Source organism: Clavelina lepadiformis, chromosome 4, assembly GCF_947623445.1.
Source record: "Clavelina lepadiformis chromosome 4, kaClaLepa1.1, whole genome shotgun sequence".
NCBI lineage: Eukaryota > Metazoa > Chordata > Ascidiacea > Aplousobranchia > Clavelinidae > Clavelina > Clavelina lepadiformis.
Window position 1 is genome coordinate 22,349,133 of NC_135243.1, and position 19,875 is coordinate 22,369,007.

Here is a 19,875-nt window from a genome sequence, read left to right on the forward strand (position 1 = left end):
TTTGCGTTTAAACACCATAATTTGCACAAGATAACGCTCTAACCACTTTCTTTCACTTTGTTTCACATGCATTATTCACAAACTTAAAACAGTGCAAATAACAGCGAAGCCATAAACCAGAAGTACGTCTAAGTTACATTTATAGCTTACCAATATAGAAAACAACTAGCACGTATCATTTTAAACCTTTTATCATCAATATATAGATCTTTATTTTGCGTGAGGACGCGAGAGAGCAAATCATAACGCTAATTATGACATTATAAAATAAGTACAATAATAATATAAATAATATAATTAATAAAAACATAGTATAAATAATATAATTAATATAAATATAATATTAATAAAATAATTAAATAATACAATTAAATAATAATTAACTATAATTAAAAAATATTATATTAATATAAATAAATATTAATATATACCTGTATATAATATAATTAAATAATAATATAATATAATGTAATAATAATGTTGAGACTAAGGCACTAGAGTTAAAAGTATTTACCCGTTACTTAACCCATTGCAACTTGTTTAGATGTTTTTTTTTTAAATTTAGGTTAAACTTTCCCCACAGTAACCTTTTGAAATAAAGCATATCTTAACATTTTTAACTGTTCTAGTGTACTTCAGGAAACGATTACGCAGTTCAACCAACCTTTATTATTGATACAAAAACTTCATACTTTAAACATCCATCACATATAAAACTGCCCAAAATAAAAATCTTTTTCGAAATACTTAACTAATATAGCACCTTTCAATCGTGTTACTTTATTAGCTCGAAATAATTTGCAAAATTCAAAAATTAACAGCAATAAATTACTTATTTTTAAATCAAGTGGATATACAGAAATGTTCGTATAAAATACGGTAGAAATGCATGGAAAATATGTAGCATTTGAAGTGAACTGCAATCAAAATTGGCAATCACTATGTTTAATCTTATTAAATTTAATGTATAAAATTTTATGATTTTGTCACTGCTACAAAATATGTCAAAATCAAAACCAAGATATAGGTTGGCACACTGAAGGTTAGCTTTATTTATGATTCTTCTACGCGAGCTGTCGTAAAAAACGCTGGCTTCTTCAGGCGTACTAAGAAAACCTCTATCTTATTTTTTTATTTTACTATATACTGGGTTAACATGATTCAGCCACCATCAACTTTGTAAGCAATATCTTAAACATATTTCATTTATTCACAAAAATTTACGCCTGAACAGACCATGGGGTGGCGTTGGAGGCGTCGTCATCTTTGGAATGTAATTTGTGCTAAAAAAAAGAAACATATATTAAAAAAAAAAACTTGCATTCCATCATCGAATGAATAAAATAGTTTTGGTTATTAATGCATATTTTTCTAATATAAAATATAAAATGTAATATTTAATAATTTTTATTTATCTAATTAATAGTTTTTATTTATTGAATATTTAATAATAAGTTTTTGTAAGATTTATAAAATATTTTTAGTTATTTTTGGTTAATATTTTTATTTTTTCAAAGCCTGGATAATTTAAAGTTTTGGTCATTAGTTGTAATAAAAAACCTGTTTGGTGAAGCGGTCAGCGCAAGACATTCTAATACGTTCTGCTGACGCTGGAGAATCCAGTCGGAACTGTCTTGACAATCCCGAGTCTTCTCTGGCGTAACCAATCGCGTCTTTTATCGCAAAAAAAACTGATGATGCCAGGAAGAGCGGAGGTTCTCCGACAGCCTGTGTAGATTTGTTATATTTTGTTTACAGTAGATATAGATTTGACAAAGTTATTCACACATATTTACACGTTATTTCTCATAGAGTATGAAATCTTACTTTGGATGAAAATATTGCTTTGTCATTGGAAACGCCTCTCAGCAAATGTACGTTAAACTCTTTAGGGCAATCCCCGAAACCAGGAATCTTGTAAGTTCCTGGTCCTCTTGTGAGCATTTCTCCTTTTGGCGAGTAAAGTGGTTCTTCCAAAGTCATCATTCCATACCCTTGAGTAAAAGCTCCTTCAATCTACAAAACAAAGGTACTTTGCCAAATTTCAAATGTACAGTATGAGGTTGGAGATTTGTTTAATTTAAAAACGTTGTTGATTGGATAATTGTTTGATACAAACGTATTGTTTCGTTAAACTGTATATAATATAATCAAAACTGTTTGATGTTGAACGAAAAAGATAACAAAGTAATAAGCGGGTCGTTGTTCAAATTGAAAACACCTCACCTGACCAATGTCGATGCCTGGATTAAGACTTCTTCCCAAATCCATGACGATGTCAGTTCTGAGCACGATGTGATCTCCAGTCAGGCAGTCAATTTCAACTTCAGAAGCCGCTGCACCGTATGTAAAATAACTGAAGGGTTTTGAAATCCCAACTTTTCCTGTTTCCATGTTCCAGTCGGAAAAAATATCGGGCGTACTGTAGAGGTTTAAAAATAATTATCTTTTAATAAAGTATTAACACAGTAAATTGTTTTGCATGTGTTGAAATTGAAATCATGTCAAACAAATTAGCAACAATTTCTATTTTAGCTTTACCTTGATAAGTTTTTGTCCCAGACGTATACTAGTCTCTCATGGGAAATAGCACCGAGACTGGATTTAGCCTATCATCTTATAAACGTAAAGGGCGCTATCGGCACTGAATATATTACTGCAATATGTTTACCTGTAGAATCCTGTTGCGGAGAGGCTAATCCGTTCAAAGTACGCGTTTTCGATAATTTTATTCCAAGTTAAATTCGGATGCTTGGCTTGAAGAGGTTGAAGTCGTTCTTTAATTATTTCACAAGCATTCTTCAAAAATTATTTAGTATTAGAAGCATGTTAAGTTTTAAATAATTATGTGTATTAAAAGTATTAATAAGTATTATAAGTATTAGAAGCATGCACGCGAAAACAACCAGAGTTAACCAGCTTAGAACCAGATTATAACTTAGCTGATATGAATCAAGTTAAACGTATATTTTCATTAACTGTGTTGAAAAGCAAGCAGTAAGACAGATTTTTGATATGGTGATTTTCTCCTACCGTGTCTAAATTTTTAGATTCTGTTTTTCCTACCTTCACGGCCATGCCGTTGATGTCAGAACTAACGCTAGCAGCTGTAGGAGATGTGTTCGGAACGGTGCTGGTGCTTGTTTCAGAAAGATGTATTCTTGAATGTGGTACACCCAGGCAGCGACTTGCAATCTGTAAAAGTCAGGTTCTCTTTGTTATTTTCATTGCTTTATTCATTGGCAGAGCATGCAAAGTTAATAACTTATATATTATACTAACTTGGAACATTTTTGTGTGCAGCCCTTGTCCCATTTCGGTTCCTCCATGAGTAACTAGAACTGATCCGTCTCTGTAAACATGCACCAGTGCCCCAGCCTGGTTGAGATGCAGTGCGTTAAATGAGATGCCAAATTTTGTCGGAATGCAAGAAATACCTCGTTTTCGCCACCTTTGTTAGAAATATTTGAGATAAAAGCCATCACACTTTGTTGTTTTAACACTAAAACCTTTACAAAGCAAGTGCTTGTTGAGCGTATTTCGGAATTTTTGCATTGAAAAACATTTTTTCGCGTTCCTATCCCACCCTATGACAGTTTTGTTTGCCTCATCTTACTACAAGCCTGCACAATTTGCAAAACAATCAGTCTCTGTTACCTACCTTGAATTATTGTTGTAGATATCAATCTCTGCTTTCCTTTTGTCAAACATTGCACGCTGCAAGCATTCATACCAGCATTTTCTGGCAAGAAAATTTTCAAGCTTTTGACCGAAGTGTGTAACGTCGCCTTCTCTGTACAAGTTTATTTCTCTAACCTAAAAATCCATTGTTTAATATTAAACCGGTGATAGATAAGAGCATAGGTTCTGTTGTAATAACACCAGATGCAAATGTCGACTAAATTTTTGTTGTCACTATATTACTGCATTCTGTTGTCGTTTGTCATTTGGAAGTACAAAAGAAATATAAAACATAACAACTTTCCAGATTTAACGGATTTGAACGAATGAATCAAAAGTGCTCTTTTAAGAGTGTCCATACTTTTTCTGGGGCCACATGTAAAACTGCCGCCATTCTTGTGATCCACTCTTCAGCGATAAGCAAGCCTTGGGGCCCACCAAATCCACGAAAAGCGGTGTTGGACGCAAGGTTGGTTCGACACATGAAACCTCTTAGGCTGACATTTGGTATTCTACATTTATACACCAATTTAAGGACATATTTTTTACATAATGGGCTAAGGTCTTCTAAAGTAGTCCGCATAATTTGTATAAATCTAGTACAAAATTGGAAGCAAAAATTGCAACAAATATTATTGAAATTGAAACCCTTAAAAATTTTAATGTTGTTTAAAGCAAACTTGTAGCAGTTGTCTGAGTGAAACAAGGCGCGACCCATCACTCCTGTGGAAAGATCCAAACTGTTTCCGCAGTTTGAGTACAAATCGTTTTCAAGAGCTAAAATCTTCCCTTCCTTATTAAAACCAACCTAAAGAAAAAAGAAACATATTGTTTTTTGATACAGTAAAGGTGAAGAAGCATCAGCAGATAGGTAAACCATCATTGTTTAACCTTCGTCCGGCTGCATGGGTACAATTGTACCCATTCCAATTTTAAAATACGACAGTCTTTTTTCTAGAAACCCGAGAGACCTGAAACTTCCTGACATCTCTACATTTCTGTGTTAGATTATGCAGACTAAATGTCGGCAAAAAATCTTTGCACGTTACCGAGATTTAGGGTCGAGTTGTTTTTACACCCTTAACAGGCGGTATGGGTACAATTGTACCCTTGCACATTGTGTATCTAAATAATGCCAGTATACATAACACAAAGACAATTTTTTGAATGTTGAATGAAACAGAGTACAGAAATGATTTATTTGACACAGAAATATGAAAGAAAACTTAGTCGAGATGGGTTTAGTCAGTGTCACAAGTAATACACTTTGTTTTTGTTATGGAGTGTTCGTCGCACACAGGCTGAACGCAAGCCACGCAGCCTTTCCTGGTTTTACGTCGTTTTCGTTTCTGATCTCTGCAGACATAGCAACTGCCAACAATCGGTGTAGCTCCTCGATTTCCATAAATGCTAGATTCAGCATCACCATCACTCATGATTTCTTCACCAACCTTCCAAAACTTATAGCCTACAGTACAACCAATTTTCAATCTACAGTTTACACCTAACCAATTCCGGCAGAAAACTTACCAATTCCTACTAGTCCTACTCAAATATAATCAAAAACTCTAATACTGCACGTGCCTTGTCTTATCTAAGGCAAGAGACGAAGGGAGATAACGAACGAAGGATAACGAAGATAACGAAGGGAGATAACAAACGATAGCTGATCGCAGGGGCAGAAAGGATGATAAAAATAAAAGGGGAATGGAGAGAGAACTGGTGCAGCAACACGTGCTATACTTCCCTAGAGCACAGTATTTAAACGCTCTGACCAATAAATACGGCATACCGTACAAAAAATATAACTAACTTGTAAATTTCAATGGAAAATGTACGTGGGTACAATTGTACCCATGCCGCCTGTTAGCGGTGTAAAAATATGCAGTCTGACGAAGGTTAAACACCATATTTTCAGCTTTCGTCTACTGATGTTGCCTACAGTTTCAAAACCGGAGCAAATTAACTTACCTTATATTTAGAAAGGAAGGCATGGCGTTGCCCAGTTAAAAGCATGTCTTCCTGTCTGGTTAGCATACATCTCACGGGCTTCCCACATCTAATAATTGTTGTTTATGTGTAATTATGTTTTGGCAATGGTTTTTGAAGAAACTTCAGTAACGTTTTTCAAATCAACCACATACAGGTGTTTATTGAGAAATTTTATTGGTTATGGGTTTTATAACTGTATTTGTATAAGCAAAGAAAATTAGCTTATACAGTAAGTATATTTTCATTGTTTCACATTTTAACAGCGTGGTTTTAAAGACGCTTTCTTACTTGTTAGCGGCTACAATGACAGGGTTGGACAAAACGTTGTATCGTGTCTCTTTTCCACCAAACCCCCCACCCATTCGCTTTACTCTCACCACGATTTTATTGCACTCAACGCCTAAAGCACTTGCAGCCTGAAAAAGTATTCATAAAACGTTAAAACTTTTTGAACTGTTTCAAAATTACGCTCAATGTAAATTCTTTAACAATAACTTAACTTTTTTTATAGTTTATAGCTTATTACTTTTGGTATGCTTATTGCAACTTTTCAAAACTGAAAAAATTAATCGAGGATCTTCTCTCATTAATCTGAGTACTGAAATATTTTTGTTCAAATCAAACAGTAATGCGATTTATTGACAAAATGTGCTCACGTCAAGCTGTAGTGCAGTAGGATTTTGTGAGGAAGCAAATATTTCCATTTCTCCGTCCTCTCCCTTTGGCACTGCAAGACATGCTTGCGTTTCCAAGTAGAAATGTTCTTGGCCAGCAATTCTACGAACAAATGGTAGTGAGTTACAAGAAGAGTTTGCCACGTAGAAAGCGGCATAATGTAATAAAAAAGGGATCAGTTTAGGAGAAACAGCGATTTAGTAGCTTCATTGGCATCTGAATTCTCGCTTATACCTGCATTCGCCACTAATGACGTGATCGCAAAATGCCATCACCTTTTCCACATCTCCCTGCTTGATCTTGCTGATAGGTTTGTAGTAAGATTCATGCTCTATTGCTTCCTAAACTTGATTACTTTAGTTTGAGAATTACCGATAAAACAACTTGTAGGTAATTCGGCTTGCAAGCCAATCATTTTAAAATCAAAGCACTTAAGAATTTTCTGCAAAGCTTTCATTAAACGAAACAAAACATACCTCAATTGTTATTATTCTTGTCTTTATGTCTTCATACTCAACTCTTACCAACCTAGCTGCTCTCTGCGCATGCGCATGATTATCTGCAACCACAGCACCAATGACATGACCAACGTGGGTTACCTAGAAAGGATATGTTGTTAATACAATACTTTTGCTAAAATAAGCGGCTTTTTGTCACACAAAAATACTTATTCTAGGTGAATATATTTAAGTCTACGGTTAACAGTCATTCCATTGGCCATGGGCCATAAAGTTCACAACAGTTACAATAAAACTAGCACAATATGTGCCTTGTCTTTGGCAAAAACTTGATCCTGTTTGTCAATTCCAACATTATTGGAACCAGGTACGTCACGATAATTTACGTAGGTGACAAAGCCCGATGTTGTTTTAGCCTCGTCAATATTAACACCTCGAATGTAAGCATGAGCTCTTGTACTTGTCACCAAGCACAAATACAACTCATCTGTCAACAAACAGCGTTTAGTTAAAAGAAATTAAAGTAGTAAGCAATAAGTTATTATACTTACAATACAGTAATTCAACAGACTTCATAGGTTAATGTAATGGGACGAATTCAGAACGCTTAAAACGGTTAGGTTGTTCTATGTCTTATCCTCTATACGTACCAGCATAAGGAGGAATGTCATCCAAGTAAATTGCTTCTCCGGTCACTTGCTTTTCAGCTGAAATATGCTTCATTGGCCTTCCGACGGGATCATCAGCTGGTTGGTCTGCGGGCACCTTTTAATCACGCAGAGATTTAAAATAACCTTTAGAGTTTAGAACATTGAACATTTTTTTGGCCGGTTTAAGTGCCATGTTCGAGTAAGCAAGTAGAAATTTATAATAATTACACTGACTTTTACTCAAAGTTCAAATCAACTTACAAAGAAAGTTACGCAAAAGACAGTAACTGTAAATTAATGCAACGCACAACAAGTGCTGCCCCAAGCGGTATAGAAAAGCCAAGCTATGAAAGTTGAAAGTGAAAAAGTTCGCTTCACCTTCAATAAAGTGTAATATGCCCGACCAATAAAAGCAGTCTGTGTAACAAAACAAACCACTAAAATCATAAACTATGTCTTTCTTCGTTTACCTCTTCAAACGTCTGCGTGCCTAAGCAATTGTGATGATTACCACCAAGGCGATCTGTCGTAGACTCTTCTTCAGTTGACAAGCAACTCTGTAAGTTTTAAATTGAGAAAAAACGAAACCTTTAGTTATAAAGTTCAAGCAAATCTTACGTTGGCCAGTCCATCTCTGATCAAACTTTCCTTGACATGGACAAAGAACTTAAAGAAAAAACTGGCTGCGAGAGCTTCTCTGTACTCCACCATTCCTCCAGGAGCACTCAGTAGAAGAGGAAGATCCTCAGCAAGCCATTTAATTCCATCCTCCAGCAATGCTTCATCCCAGTCCCTAATGTAGAAAAAATTCAGGAAAACGTTTTTATAAAGCAGCCAAATTTTGCTGACATCTGGTATTTGTAAAATGTAGCTTTAACGTATAATACTGTATATGCAGATGGACATACCATGCTTTTCATTAACCTAGTTGAAAACAGAAACACTTTGGGTCATACCTATCTTGCATTTTCTTCATCATTTCAGACGGCATGATTGATGTTGCAGCCATGCCACCAAACGCGGAGACAAATGTTTCCACTTTACTTGTTCCTGGATAAAACTTGACGCGCATGGCAGCGTTGACAATCGCAATGTCATCCTCTCGGCGTTTCGATTGCATGTAAAACTTCATATACTCATCCTAGTCACAAAACGAGGGCACTTTGCTTTTAGAAACATGTTTTGTTTTGTTAGGCACCACACAACCTTTTGCGTTTACATCAGAGGTTTATTAACTTTCAAATCGTTACAAACGTCCATTCCATACACTTTCGGTGAAGATCACATTTATTAAGCAAAGTACCGTTATTGTAAAAGGAAGAGTGATGGACTTTAAAACTTCTCCAGGTACAGCTGCAGTTTTTCTGTAACTCGGGAAAAAGTGTTGATCCATTTTCAAAGTTCGTTCACCTCGGGAATGAAGCATGAACTTTGCCTCGCTCTCGCAAGTCATTAGAATAGGGTTAAGGTCAGATATAGGACTTGCTGTCATGACGTTGCCTCCTAACACCTAAAAGTGGGACGAGAGAAAGCGTTAAAGTATTTTGTTTCTTATTTTGCAGGATTTGCGAATAATGTTCGCTTTTTGTGTCAAGCTAAACAGTATTTTACTTTACCACAGAAATAGTTAATACAAATATACATACAGAATAGATGAATAAACATGAAAACGTTGATTACTTAATTTAAAAAAAATTACCGCAACATTTCGTATTTGGTTCCCAGCAAACCAATAAAGCGTATCAAGGACAGATTGCATTGGCTGGGTCTCGTAAGTTGGCCGATCTTTTATTATTGCTTCAAGCTTGCAATAAATTTGCGTTAATGTACATGAAGCGCCGATGGTAACACCTAAATAACAAACACACCCCTTTAACATCAACTCGAATAACCAACAGGAAGCAAGCTGCACTAGATTATGGCTAACTGCGTACGATAGTAAATAAAGTTAAAGTTAAAAAAGTTAATGTTTTATGGCGAAAAAATGCTGTTGTTTGCCTTGTACAAGATTTAGCTGCCACTAAACTAATAAACTGAACATTCTGTTTCATCAGACAATGTTTAACTTATTGTTTAGCTTGGACCGTTGTTTGGAAACAGATACGTATGAACACCAATGCAATTTAGTTGTACTTATACCCAACCTATCTCATTGGTAGTTATGGTCGCCAATTCGTCTACATAAGCAGGACTAACGATGACAGGATGGTGTTGACCTTTGACCCAAATCTCTATTCCGATCTCAGTGTTGCCGACAACAAGATGTGCTTGTGGATACTTTTCCTTTAAATCGGTTAATTGGTCCAAGGTGACTGGTCTATACCACGTGACACGTTCGCTCTCAAATTTCAAAGGTTCTGGAGCATTTTGTTGGCTGGTTATCTGAAAAAACATGTTGTGTTAAAAATTTATTCCGCCTATTGTGTTCTTATAAAGATTTCTTGGTTTCGCATCTATTCGATCCTTAGAAACTATTTCACGTCGTGGAAAATATTGATCATAAACTTGGTTCGGGCAGTGATAAGGATGTGTTTAAGCAAAAGTGTAAGGAATAATTAAAATCAAAACATTTTTTGCCTACTACATCTTAAAAATGTGCTTTACTTTCAGCAATATCATAGTTGTTTTAATCTATTTTGTAACTACAGTAAAAAAGTAAACGTTCTCATGACTGTAATAAAAGAACGCTTTACCAATAATTCTGGGGGAAATATGGGTTCCTGTGTTGGGTCATAAGGAGCATATTGACCAATATGCCTTTCATCACTAACTTCACATTTTTCCTCTCTATTTACAGCAAACTCTCCGTTCACTGCAAGGTATAAAAACTAAACTCTGTCGATACCCAATAAGTGGTCTTAATTATGTGTAAAAGTCAATGTAAGATATGGTATGCTTAACTGTTGCAGCCATTTTGCAAGTTTTTGCAGCATTTTTCACCCATTGGACACCCTGAAGCTTTTGACGAGCTCTTGTTTGTAAACGTGTTAAATGCTGAAACAAAAAAGATGAACTACTTGCTTTTACTATTTTTCAGCCAATATTTGGATTGCCATTAAATTATTTCCATTTGGATTATATTCGTAAATTATTGGCAAGGCAATAACGGACATTGCAATAAGTATTTCAACATTTTGACTGGGATGAAAGCTGACTGACCGCTCAATATCGGACGATAGCCTGTACATCGACATAAATTGCCTTGAAGCGACATTTCGATGTCATGTGAGGTCGGAACTGTTTTATTACGTAACAAGGTATACATCGACATAACAATGCCAGGAGTACAGAAACCGCATTGCGATCCATGAAAGTCAGCCAGACGTTCCTGTTTTAAAAAAGTAGACAACTATTTACTAAAGTTAAATTTTAAAACTTGCTCATTCTTGCATTCTGCATAAAATACAACGCAAGTGAAATACATGTTTAATGCTGACCTGAACTGGGTGAAGCTTTGTTTTTGTGCTTCCTATTCCTTCTACCGTTGTAACAGCACATTCATGCATTGATACAACTGGTGCTAGGCAGGCGTTAACTGAAATGTGACTAACAAAAGAGAAGCATTTAATGCCATTTACAATAACAAGGGAATCGTGAAACTGATATTCGTCGAAACTTTGTTGTTGAATGCTTTGCTTTGTTTGCAAATTTAAATACGTAGTGTCGGTACGTTATTAACAAACACAGTAGTGTATATAATAGTATGAAGAACTTTCAAAACAATCTATATTTATACTCACATTATTCTTCCTTCAAAACCGCTCCATCTGGACACCATGACAGTGCAAGCTCCACAACCTCCTTCCCCGCATCCTAGCTTGGTCCCGGTTAATCTGACTACAGAAGAAATAAGAAATACTTCATTGATAACTTAATGGTTTTTATCAATTGTTGTGCGTTTTTTCGTTTTTTTTTGCAAAAGTTTTAAAGTTTAACATAGCCTAAATAATCACTGGTGTAAATACTCACGCTTTGTTCTCAAATAAGTTAAAAGAGAAACCTCAGGATCCGCATTTTGTTCAATGATCTACAAACAAAGTTTCAACTTATCATTTACTTTTCATTGAAAACACTCCAGCTTTTAACACTTCCCAAACATTTACCAGCCATTTTATGATAAGCTTAATAACAAGGCAAGAAGTAGGTTGTAAAAAGCCTCCTTGTTGCATTATGTCAGAGTATAGTTTTGTTATGTTGCTTGCCGCCAATGTCAATAGTTACGAAGTAAACTAACATTTTTGCAAGGATGATTTGCAATTATAGATCTTGGTGTTTCATTATTGCAAAAAAAGATAAATATTAGTACGTAACAGCGCATGGTTCTGGACACATTAGTAGTAGCGGAACGCTATGAGCTTAAGGGTTTTTATGATATGTACAGTATACAAAAGAATAATGAGCTTGAGATTCTCCATCTTACAACTTCACCAACTGTTTGACAATTTACCAACTTTAAGCACAATAATTGTAGTAGTAACTTAAAAATGCTTTTATTTAATACAATAAAACAAAGTTGTTTGGCATTGAGAATAAACGTCTATTTGTCTTATATGCATCAATTATATAAAGATAATGATCTTATTAGTTTTGATCAGTGGTGTGTCGAGAAAGAGCCTAAAACTAAAGGCCTGGAACAAACGTCGTTAATTTCAAGCGTAACTTCTCTTTTCAGTTTACCACAACAGTAAATTTTTGTTCAGGTAAAAAATAACTTTAACGTAGCAAGAAAACTCTTTTCAAATACTCAAGTACAACCGGTCATTTGCAGAATTTTCGTATGTCATTAATTTTTACTGGCATTTGTTAGTTTTTACTCGTTGTTGCTTGCGAGTTATGGAATTGATTTGCAGAGTGTCACGTGATCACACTCAATCTTTCCATTGATTTATTAAAAACACTTGTTACTTAATTACACGAGTACACGCCACATCCCACTTTATGTTCCTAAAAGATTTATCTCACGATTGGCGTCTGTGAAATACTTTCTTCTATACGCATCTATGTACGGATAACGTGAACGTATATAAGTGTGGGACATGTAGGCATAGTCTAATATTCTACAAAATTTTGATTAGATATAAATTTCTTTGTTTGTTTAGCCTTGAAGTCACAAGTAGGGTTCTTTACTATTCTTCCAAACCGCAAAGTCAAAATGTTGGTACCTCACACGTCCGAGCTAATTTCACATTCTCACAACTCTATATAGTTCGGACTTTAGTTGTATTACTTCGAAGTGCTCTATTATCTCGACATTTTTCTTCACCTTTTTTCCATTGACATAGAATACCAACAAATCTTTCGGTTTGTTCCAAATGTGCTCTTCTGGCATACTCAAATACGATAGTCACCTAATGAACTGCTAACAATAACCATCGTTCATATGTGCAAGTCATTGCATTAAAACGTCATAATGTTATGATATAAAACATGACGCACCGGATATTGCTATAAGTTACACGGTAAGATTCAGCATAAGCATGAATCATATATGATGATGTTTATGTTGACGACTAACCAACTACTGTCAGATGACGTATCTTGACTAGGCATGCTTTTCCGAGGTTCACAACTTTCACCCACTTAACCAAATTGATTATTTGTACCTTTTTCCGGGCTCGGGTTCCAAATAGCGACTGTCAGAACAGCGACTGTCAATAGAGCGACCACACGACAGCGATTCATTTAAAACAGCGACTGTCAATAGAGCGACTACACGACAGCGATTCATATAAAACAGCGACTGCCACAACAGCGACCTCACTTCTTTTATTAAATCCAAGGCTTACGCGCACACGCACTCTTTCACCCCCTCCACACATACCTTCCATCCCCCACACCTCTCTACACACGTATGCACGCACAAACAGGCAAACACTGCGTAGTGAAAGATTGAAACCAAAAGGGACTTTAAAACAACATTTTATTTGGACTATCCATAGAAGTCACATGATTTAAAAAGAAATAGGCTAGTCAAGCCAAACAACAGAAAGTCGTCAAGCCTTGCAATAAAATTCAGGGTCTAGAAAAAGATTGAAACCAAAAGGGACTTTAAAACAACCAAAAGTCTTGCAATAAAAATCAAGCCACATTTATTTCTAAATTGTGAGCAAGGGCTCGAAGGAACTGCCGCAGATCATACTGGCCTCGATTTTGCTGTACAACAGTGATTCGTGTGTTCATTGTCACGTATCTTTTCATTCGCTGAGTCAGGTCTCTGCTTTTCAATCAAAAAAATATGGTAAGCCTAGTTAAGTCGCTATCATAACAGTCGCTGTTTTAATGCGGTCGGCATTTATACAATCGCTGTTTGGAATGTCGCTCACTTGATTACGTCGCTATTATGAAGTCGCCATTATGACAGTCGCTGTTTTGACAGTCGCTATCCGGCCTGGATGCCCTTTTTCCGTTGAAAATATTTTGCTTTTAAAGTAATCATTTTGCTGAAAACGCTGTTAACAGCGTTCCTCTTTCAAAACTACATCATGGTAGACATTCTAACTTATATAACCCAGCCATGTTTAGTCAAATATTAACAAAACAAGGTTATTTCATAAGGTTAAATTCATAACACTGTAAGCAGTCAGTGCAATTTTCCTTTTTTATTTCCCTTAAATTGAACAATTTTAAAAGCCTTGTCACACAAACACACATAAAAAAACTTCATAAATCAACAAACTCAACTTTTCTTTTGGCCACAAAATCTTTTCTGCTTGTCTTTAAACTTTGATTTTTTGTGTAACCTTTATCAGGGAACTTGAGGTTAAAGGTTAAAAGTTAACGAAAATTACAAGCGTCCGCATCGGTTTGTTTGCCAAGCACGTCGACTCTTGTTTAAAGCAGGTTGGGAGATTACTTTGGAGAAACTTTAGTCAAATAAATTTAAGGCATCATGTACAAAGACATTTGGGTTTCTGGCGACATCGCCATGATCTCTTGTATTTTTGTGCCAATTCGTCATGTTTTTTTAAGTTACGTGTTGTTGCTGAAACTACCGCACGTGTTTTCATTAATTAACACGTACTAACTGCATTTTTCTATTAATTAATTGTCCGCTTTGTGCGTCAAGGTGTACGTGAAAACGTAAACGTATGGTAAAGCAAACGTATGCATAAGGTAAACGTGTGCGTCAAGGAGTTTCGACATTTGCAATCATTTGGTTTACCTTCAGCAGCCGACTGTTTTCTTACTGGATTGCTGGTAATGCGATTTGGAATTTGCGTTCAGCTATGCTTCTACTGTATATTGGTTCCTGTACTGACAGGGAAGAATACGCAACCTTGCATTATGTAGTCAATTAAACAGCCACGTATGGCTACAGGTTTAAGTACTCACTATACACGCTATAGCTCGGTGCTTCTGTTGGTATGGTTTTGTGCAAAGTTTTCAAAAAAGAACAGACAATCAAGTGCGTCGCACGGTTTTATGATTTATGAAAATTTGCTTACTTGAGTAACACCACCTGTCGTGTATCACTCTGTCAGCAAATGTGCTATCTACAATTCTGAAATATTATTTCCCTAAACAGCAAACGCCAGTAAATAGTTTGCAGATAATAAAGAAACAACGACAAGGAATGAAGCAGAAACTTATCCAAAGGAACTTGGACTGCGGGATTTTCTGCGTTTCTACAATTACCAAGAAATGGTAGTTCTCTTATTCAATCATATTCTGTCGTTACTTAGAAATGCCTGTAAACACTTGGTAAAGTATTTATGTATTACCGCAAGCTGGCACTCGCAAAACGTAGCACAAGATGGTGGCATAGTCTTTCCCAACCATGTGGTAAATGTGCATTGTTTGGTAACTATACAAATTATAAAAACATGTTCGTAGAGACGACATTTATTTTATCCCGGTGCGTTTCTAAGTCACCTAAAACAATTTCTTACTTCCCTAGGTTGTGATATTAACGCAGCTTCACTGCATCGTAGATTTTATCTTTCAATTTTGGATTTTTGCAAAGGTCTTAAGCTATTTATACACATAACTGACTTATTTTTACTCTTACTTTTATGCATCTTTAATATTTCATTTGTATCAAAGTAAAAGTTTACAAAATTGAATTAGGAGAAATTAGATGTTCCTGTATGTTGTAGTTACTACAAAGTTATTTGGAACTTGTTGTATGGGACATCACCTGCCGTTTCTTTTTTTTCAACCAAATGATATTAAAGATTTAAACGGTTCTTTACTATGTAGACCGTTAATCTTAATCCTTGTATATATGACATTGTATGAACAAACAACTTTCACATTACACAGAGTTTAATTATGCAATATAAATTGGACAATTACAAATGCTAGTAGAGACAGTGCTCGTAAAAATTAATGATATGTACACAAATTAAACAAGCATATAAAATCAATTCAACGTTCTTGTTTGTAATGCACAAACAAACCTATAAAATTAATGTTACCATGACAACCAGGTGCTTAACATCGCTACCTGTCAATCAAGATATTACGTCAAGTTTCATGTATCACTTCGTAAGAGACACTAACATAATTAGAAGTAGCATTTTGATTGGGGCTTAAACGAACATACAAATCCGAATATGAGTAGGTTCCTAGGGAGTAATCTCTTACGTCATAGAAATGTGTGATGGTTTTCAAAACCCCAAAATTCCAGGAGTTTACAGTGAGTTGGGTAACACCATTGGGAATATAAGAACGAGCTATTTTTAATTCAATAGATGAAGAATTACTTATAACGGGCAGAATCAGACACCACGCACGCCATATGTCTCCGTAAAGGTAGTCGTTGCCACTTTCATAATAAGCGTAATACTTCATGGGACATGGTGTACCAAAATCAACTGATTCAACCTCATCAACGGGCACAGACCGGTACTTGGCCTGAAACCCTCGTCCTGTTGCTGTATAATCGCTATTAAAGTAAATGTTTACATGGGGAGATTTAAATGGGAATTGTGAAGTTACGTTGTACCATGGGCGAATATACGTGGAACCAGTACCATCGTATATTTCAAGCATGTCTGCAACATCAAAGTCAAAGTCAGTGAACACCACTTCAATCAAATCGTTACTCTGGCGTGGACGAATATACCAATAACAATACATTCCATTAAAATATGAAAGAGGATAACCAGGTGAGGAAAGATATTGATAGTGGCGATCGGCGTATAAATTTTTATACGGACAAGAATACTGCTGGGAGAATCGCAACTGAAATTCGGAGTTTGTTGAATTAGAACCAGAATTGAACACAATAAGCATATCACCACCTGTTGAATAAACATGAGGAAAATAGTCTCCATGCGTCATGCTAGCTAAAAGTCTAGAATTTGTGGTGGGGCCGTCGAACAGGCGTAAATAGTCTCCTTGACCTATAGAAAACGAGTTGACATCGTACATGTACAGAGTGTAGTTAGGATAATGATTATAAATATGCCATGTATACTGAAGGTAATGCTTGCCGTGTATCGGGTAACTTATATAACCGATACCTTCGTTTATCTCAATGTATTGGTTCGCTGTGTTATCGGTAATCATCGGTAATGATTTGTACGCGAGGTGAAAGCCTTTCCTAACTACGGAACCGTCTGTAATAAATCGAATGTGCATTTTGTTTCCTGCGCTATACACAGGAGGTGCATAGGTACCCGTGAGTGTTGCTACTAGCGATGAACTTGACGTTGGTCCGTTGTAAACGTAAACCTTATCGCAACAACTTTCGAGATCTATCTCCACGGTTAAGAGCTCAATGTAGAAATTGACGTCAGCTTCTATGCTCCAGCTGCAGTCGATATTGTTTAAATAGTCGTTTGGATACCTAGGAGATATCAAGTAACTGTAGCTGGTTTCCGTAACACGTAAGGTTGTATGGTTATGGCATTCTGAAACTGTTGCGTTTGCATCATAGCTGTGTGTAGAAGTTACAGCTGTAGTTGTGTCTTCTTTTGCTGAAGAACCCGTTGTGGGAGAATTAGAAAACATTGCTGTGGATGTTGTGGAAGGGTTTGTGACATCATTGACCGATTCAAAAGTTGTAGAAACTGGTAAAGGTATAGCGGATGACGCAAAAGCCTTGTAGGAAGCTGTGGTTGAATATGCTGTTGAGGAAAACGTAGTTGAAGTCATGGTAGCTTGATTAGTTGATATTGCAGGATTGTAAATGGCAGTAACAGCGGCTGAAAATCCTCTGTTGCCTACCGAGCAATCAGAAGTAAGTCGAAGAAACATTACGTTTTGCGATGAGCTGTAGCTGACATCGGAAGCATCGGAATATTCCCCCGCAATTTCAGCTATGATGTGGCCGCGTGATGATGCTCCGTCGTGCAAGGTGAGACGGTCGCAACATTCTTCGATAGAGTAATCGGTGAAAGTAATGCTTACAACACTGCCCGATAGAACTTGAATAATCCATGTGAAAAATGCGTTGATTGGATAAAGAGAGGGATAATTAGGTGACGAAAATTCAGCCACCAGTTCACCTGAAACGCTTTCGCTCAAATCGATATAAATATGAGCTTGGTTGGCGCTTTTTGCAGTCAAATTGAACCGAGCTTTACTGAAGAGCAGTTGATACGCCATCTGGCGTTGTGGCCGAAGGTTAACGTTACTCTCTGCTGTCTGATATCCACTGGTCATACCTATAACACGCGTTGGCAAAAATATAAATGCTAGACACTCTAAGTTTGCTGTTATTCATTAAATTTTTGCCAAAACCAGGCGTCCCAGTGTTTACGAACCACTAGGTGCCAGTTTACCGTTAGGTGATGAACAGTTATAAAGCAAAAACCCGGTAAGTTTAGTTGTAGGTCAGTTTGTAATTTGCTGGCAACTTGTTGCATATCCAAAGTTACCTGACAAATTCTTCGGAATATAAACCGCAGCGTCATGGCCTTTCTCTTGCGCTCTTTCGAGAATTCGTCGCGCATCTTGTGAAGTTGTTTTCTTTCCGTGATAAGTGATTCCTTCGTTTTCCATATTGAAAGAAAACAACTCGATGTTGTCGGGAAGATAAACATGAAATCCGACTTTCTCGGTTCTATCGCCGCGGTTGGTTACGGACAATGTAAGCGATTGCTCGCTTTCGCCCTTTGGCGACACGTCGTTAGAATGTATAGCCTTAATTAAAAATTAAATTTTAGATGAAAGAGGTAATTTTTAGGATTTGATTTTCTTTATTTAAAAACCTATAGTATTATATATGGGATTATAGCTTTAAGGAAGAATCATATGAAACAAATTAACCGGCGTAAAGTTATCTGGTTTTCTTGTTACTTAATCATTGCTTAAATGAAACTTTTCTAAATTATTCGCTACATGTTACAAGAGTCGTGATTTTTAGTAAAAATATAAAGATTAGTGACAATTTAAATACTTTTTCGTTTTGGTTTCTCTTAAACACACTAAATTTATCCGACAGGTTTAAAATAGTTTCTATTTATTGAACTGTATTACAATGCAATAACTTGCATCATAATTATAATGTCGTAGTTTGACCGGTTATATTGAATATATTGATTGTCATGATTAAAATTCATTATTCACCTTTTCATAAATTCCATCTTCAAACAAACCAACGACATAAACATTTTTACTCTCCACTGATACCGCATTGCAACCAGCAAGTAGCCCTAACAGGAGAAACATCACTTGCATTTTTTTAGCCGGCCAATGCTGTGGAAAACAATTAATTGTGTGAATAAACGTAAAAATATAAAAATAAATGTAAGAAACAATAAATGAATCTTTCTTTACAATTACAAAGTCGAACAAAAATATTTTGATATACAGCGTGTCGCTCGCTTTAACCGTCCTTAAAATTCAGAGACACAATCTGCGATTTGGTCTTAAATTGACTAACATCGTAACATCAACTGTCGGCCAATATACACGTATTTCAAAGCGTTAAAGAAGTGCTTTTTGAAAAAAAGTTTCCGGTTTTTGAACACGAGGACTGACGCGTGATTACGACATGACTTTCTTTCCGCATTCGTTTTATAGCTTGTTTGCAATAGTTCCGTCTCCATGACAACGTTTTTCACCGGAAAAGGTTTTACGACGTATTGCATTCAAAAACGACTTACAAACAGGATTGGATAATATTGGTTGAACGTCTCATAATAAAACAAAAACCTACACCAAAATGACTTTGAGATACGTTTTACAAACTTTATTTTAATCTAAATTTACTCGCAATTATACTGTTTCACTTTCTTCCCCTGCCTACCCAAGCAGCTTTCTGCATGGGCTGTTTTTGCTAAAATATACGATATACTGCTTTATGAAATAATAATTCATGGTGCCGCTTTTTTAGAGAGAAGTTTGTAAACAAGAGCTGTGGGTATTTGAAGAAATACGACCTCGAAATCTATTTAAGCAAAATTGTTTAACAAATGCAACATTTCTATACAAACCCACAATTTCAATGGAAGGGCGCAAACGTTAAC

The 19,875-nt window shown here is 35.9% G+C and overlaps 2 protein-coding genes across 2 annotated transcripts; both read right to left on the minus strand.

The window, feature by feature from the left end:
* Nucleotides 1–657: 657 nt before the first annotated feature.
* Nucleotides 658–13,486, minus strand: LOC143452065 (xanthine dehydrogenase/oxidase-like). The gene is made up of 30 exons (XM_076952897.1): nt 12,720–13,486; nt 11,426–11,483; nt 11,197–11,293; nt 10,894–11,002; nt 10,616–10,784; nt 10,358–10,450; nt 10,150–10,268; nt 9,601–9,838; nt 9,156–9,307; nt 8,760–8,966; nt 8,413–8,597; nt 8,075–8,249; nt 7,927–8,013; nt 7,457–7,571; nt 7,118–7,293; nt 6,825–6,947; nt 6,583–6,689; nt 6,330–6,450; nt 5,962–6,089; nt 5,653–5,740; nt 4,362–4,489; nt 4,043–4,193; nt 3,662–3,816; nt 3,283–3,451; nt 3,067–3,195; nt 2,672–2,799; nt 2,227–2,422; nt 1,828–2,016; nt 1,561–1,728; nt 658–1,283 (listed from the first exon to the last, which is right to left on the minus strand). The coding sequence occupies exons 1-30, from the start codon at nt 12,783–12,785 to the stop codon at nt 1,221–1,223; spliced, it is 4,089 nt and encodes a 1,362-aa protein (XP_076809012.1). The 5' UTR covers nt 12,786–13,486; the 3' UTR covers nt 658–1,220.
* A 2,274-nt stretch (nt 13,487–15,760) lies between these two features.
* LOC143452091 (scavenger receptor cysteine-rich domain-containing protein DMBT1-like) lies at nt 15,761–19,098 on the minus strand. Its single transcript, XM_076952931.1, has 3 exons — nt 18,974–19,098; nt 18,283–18,547; nt 15,761–18,069 (listed from the first exon to the last, which is right to left on the minus strand). Exons 1-3 carry the CDS (start codon nt 19,082–19,084, stop codon nt 15,923–15,925), a joined length of 2,523 nt encoding a protein of 840 aa, XP_076809046.1. The 5' UTR covers nt 19,085–19,098; the 3' UTR covers nt 15,761–15,922.
* Between the last annotated feature and the right edge of the window lie 777 nt (nt 19,099–19,875).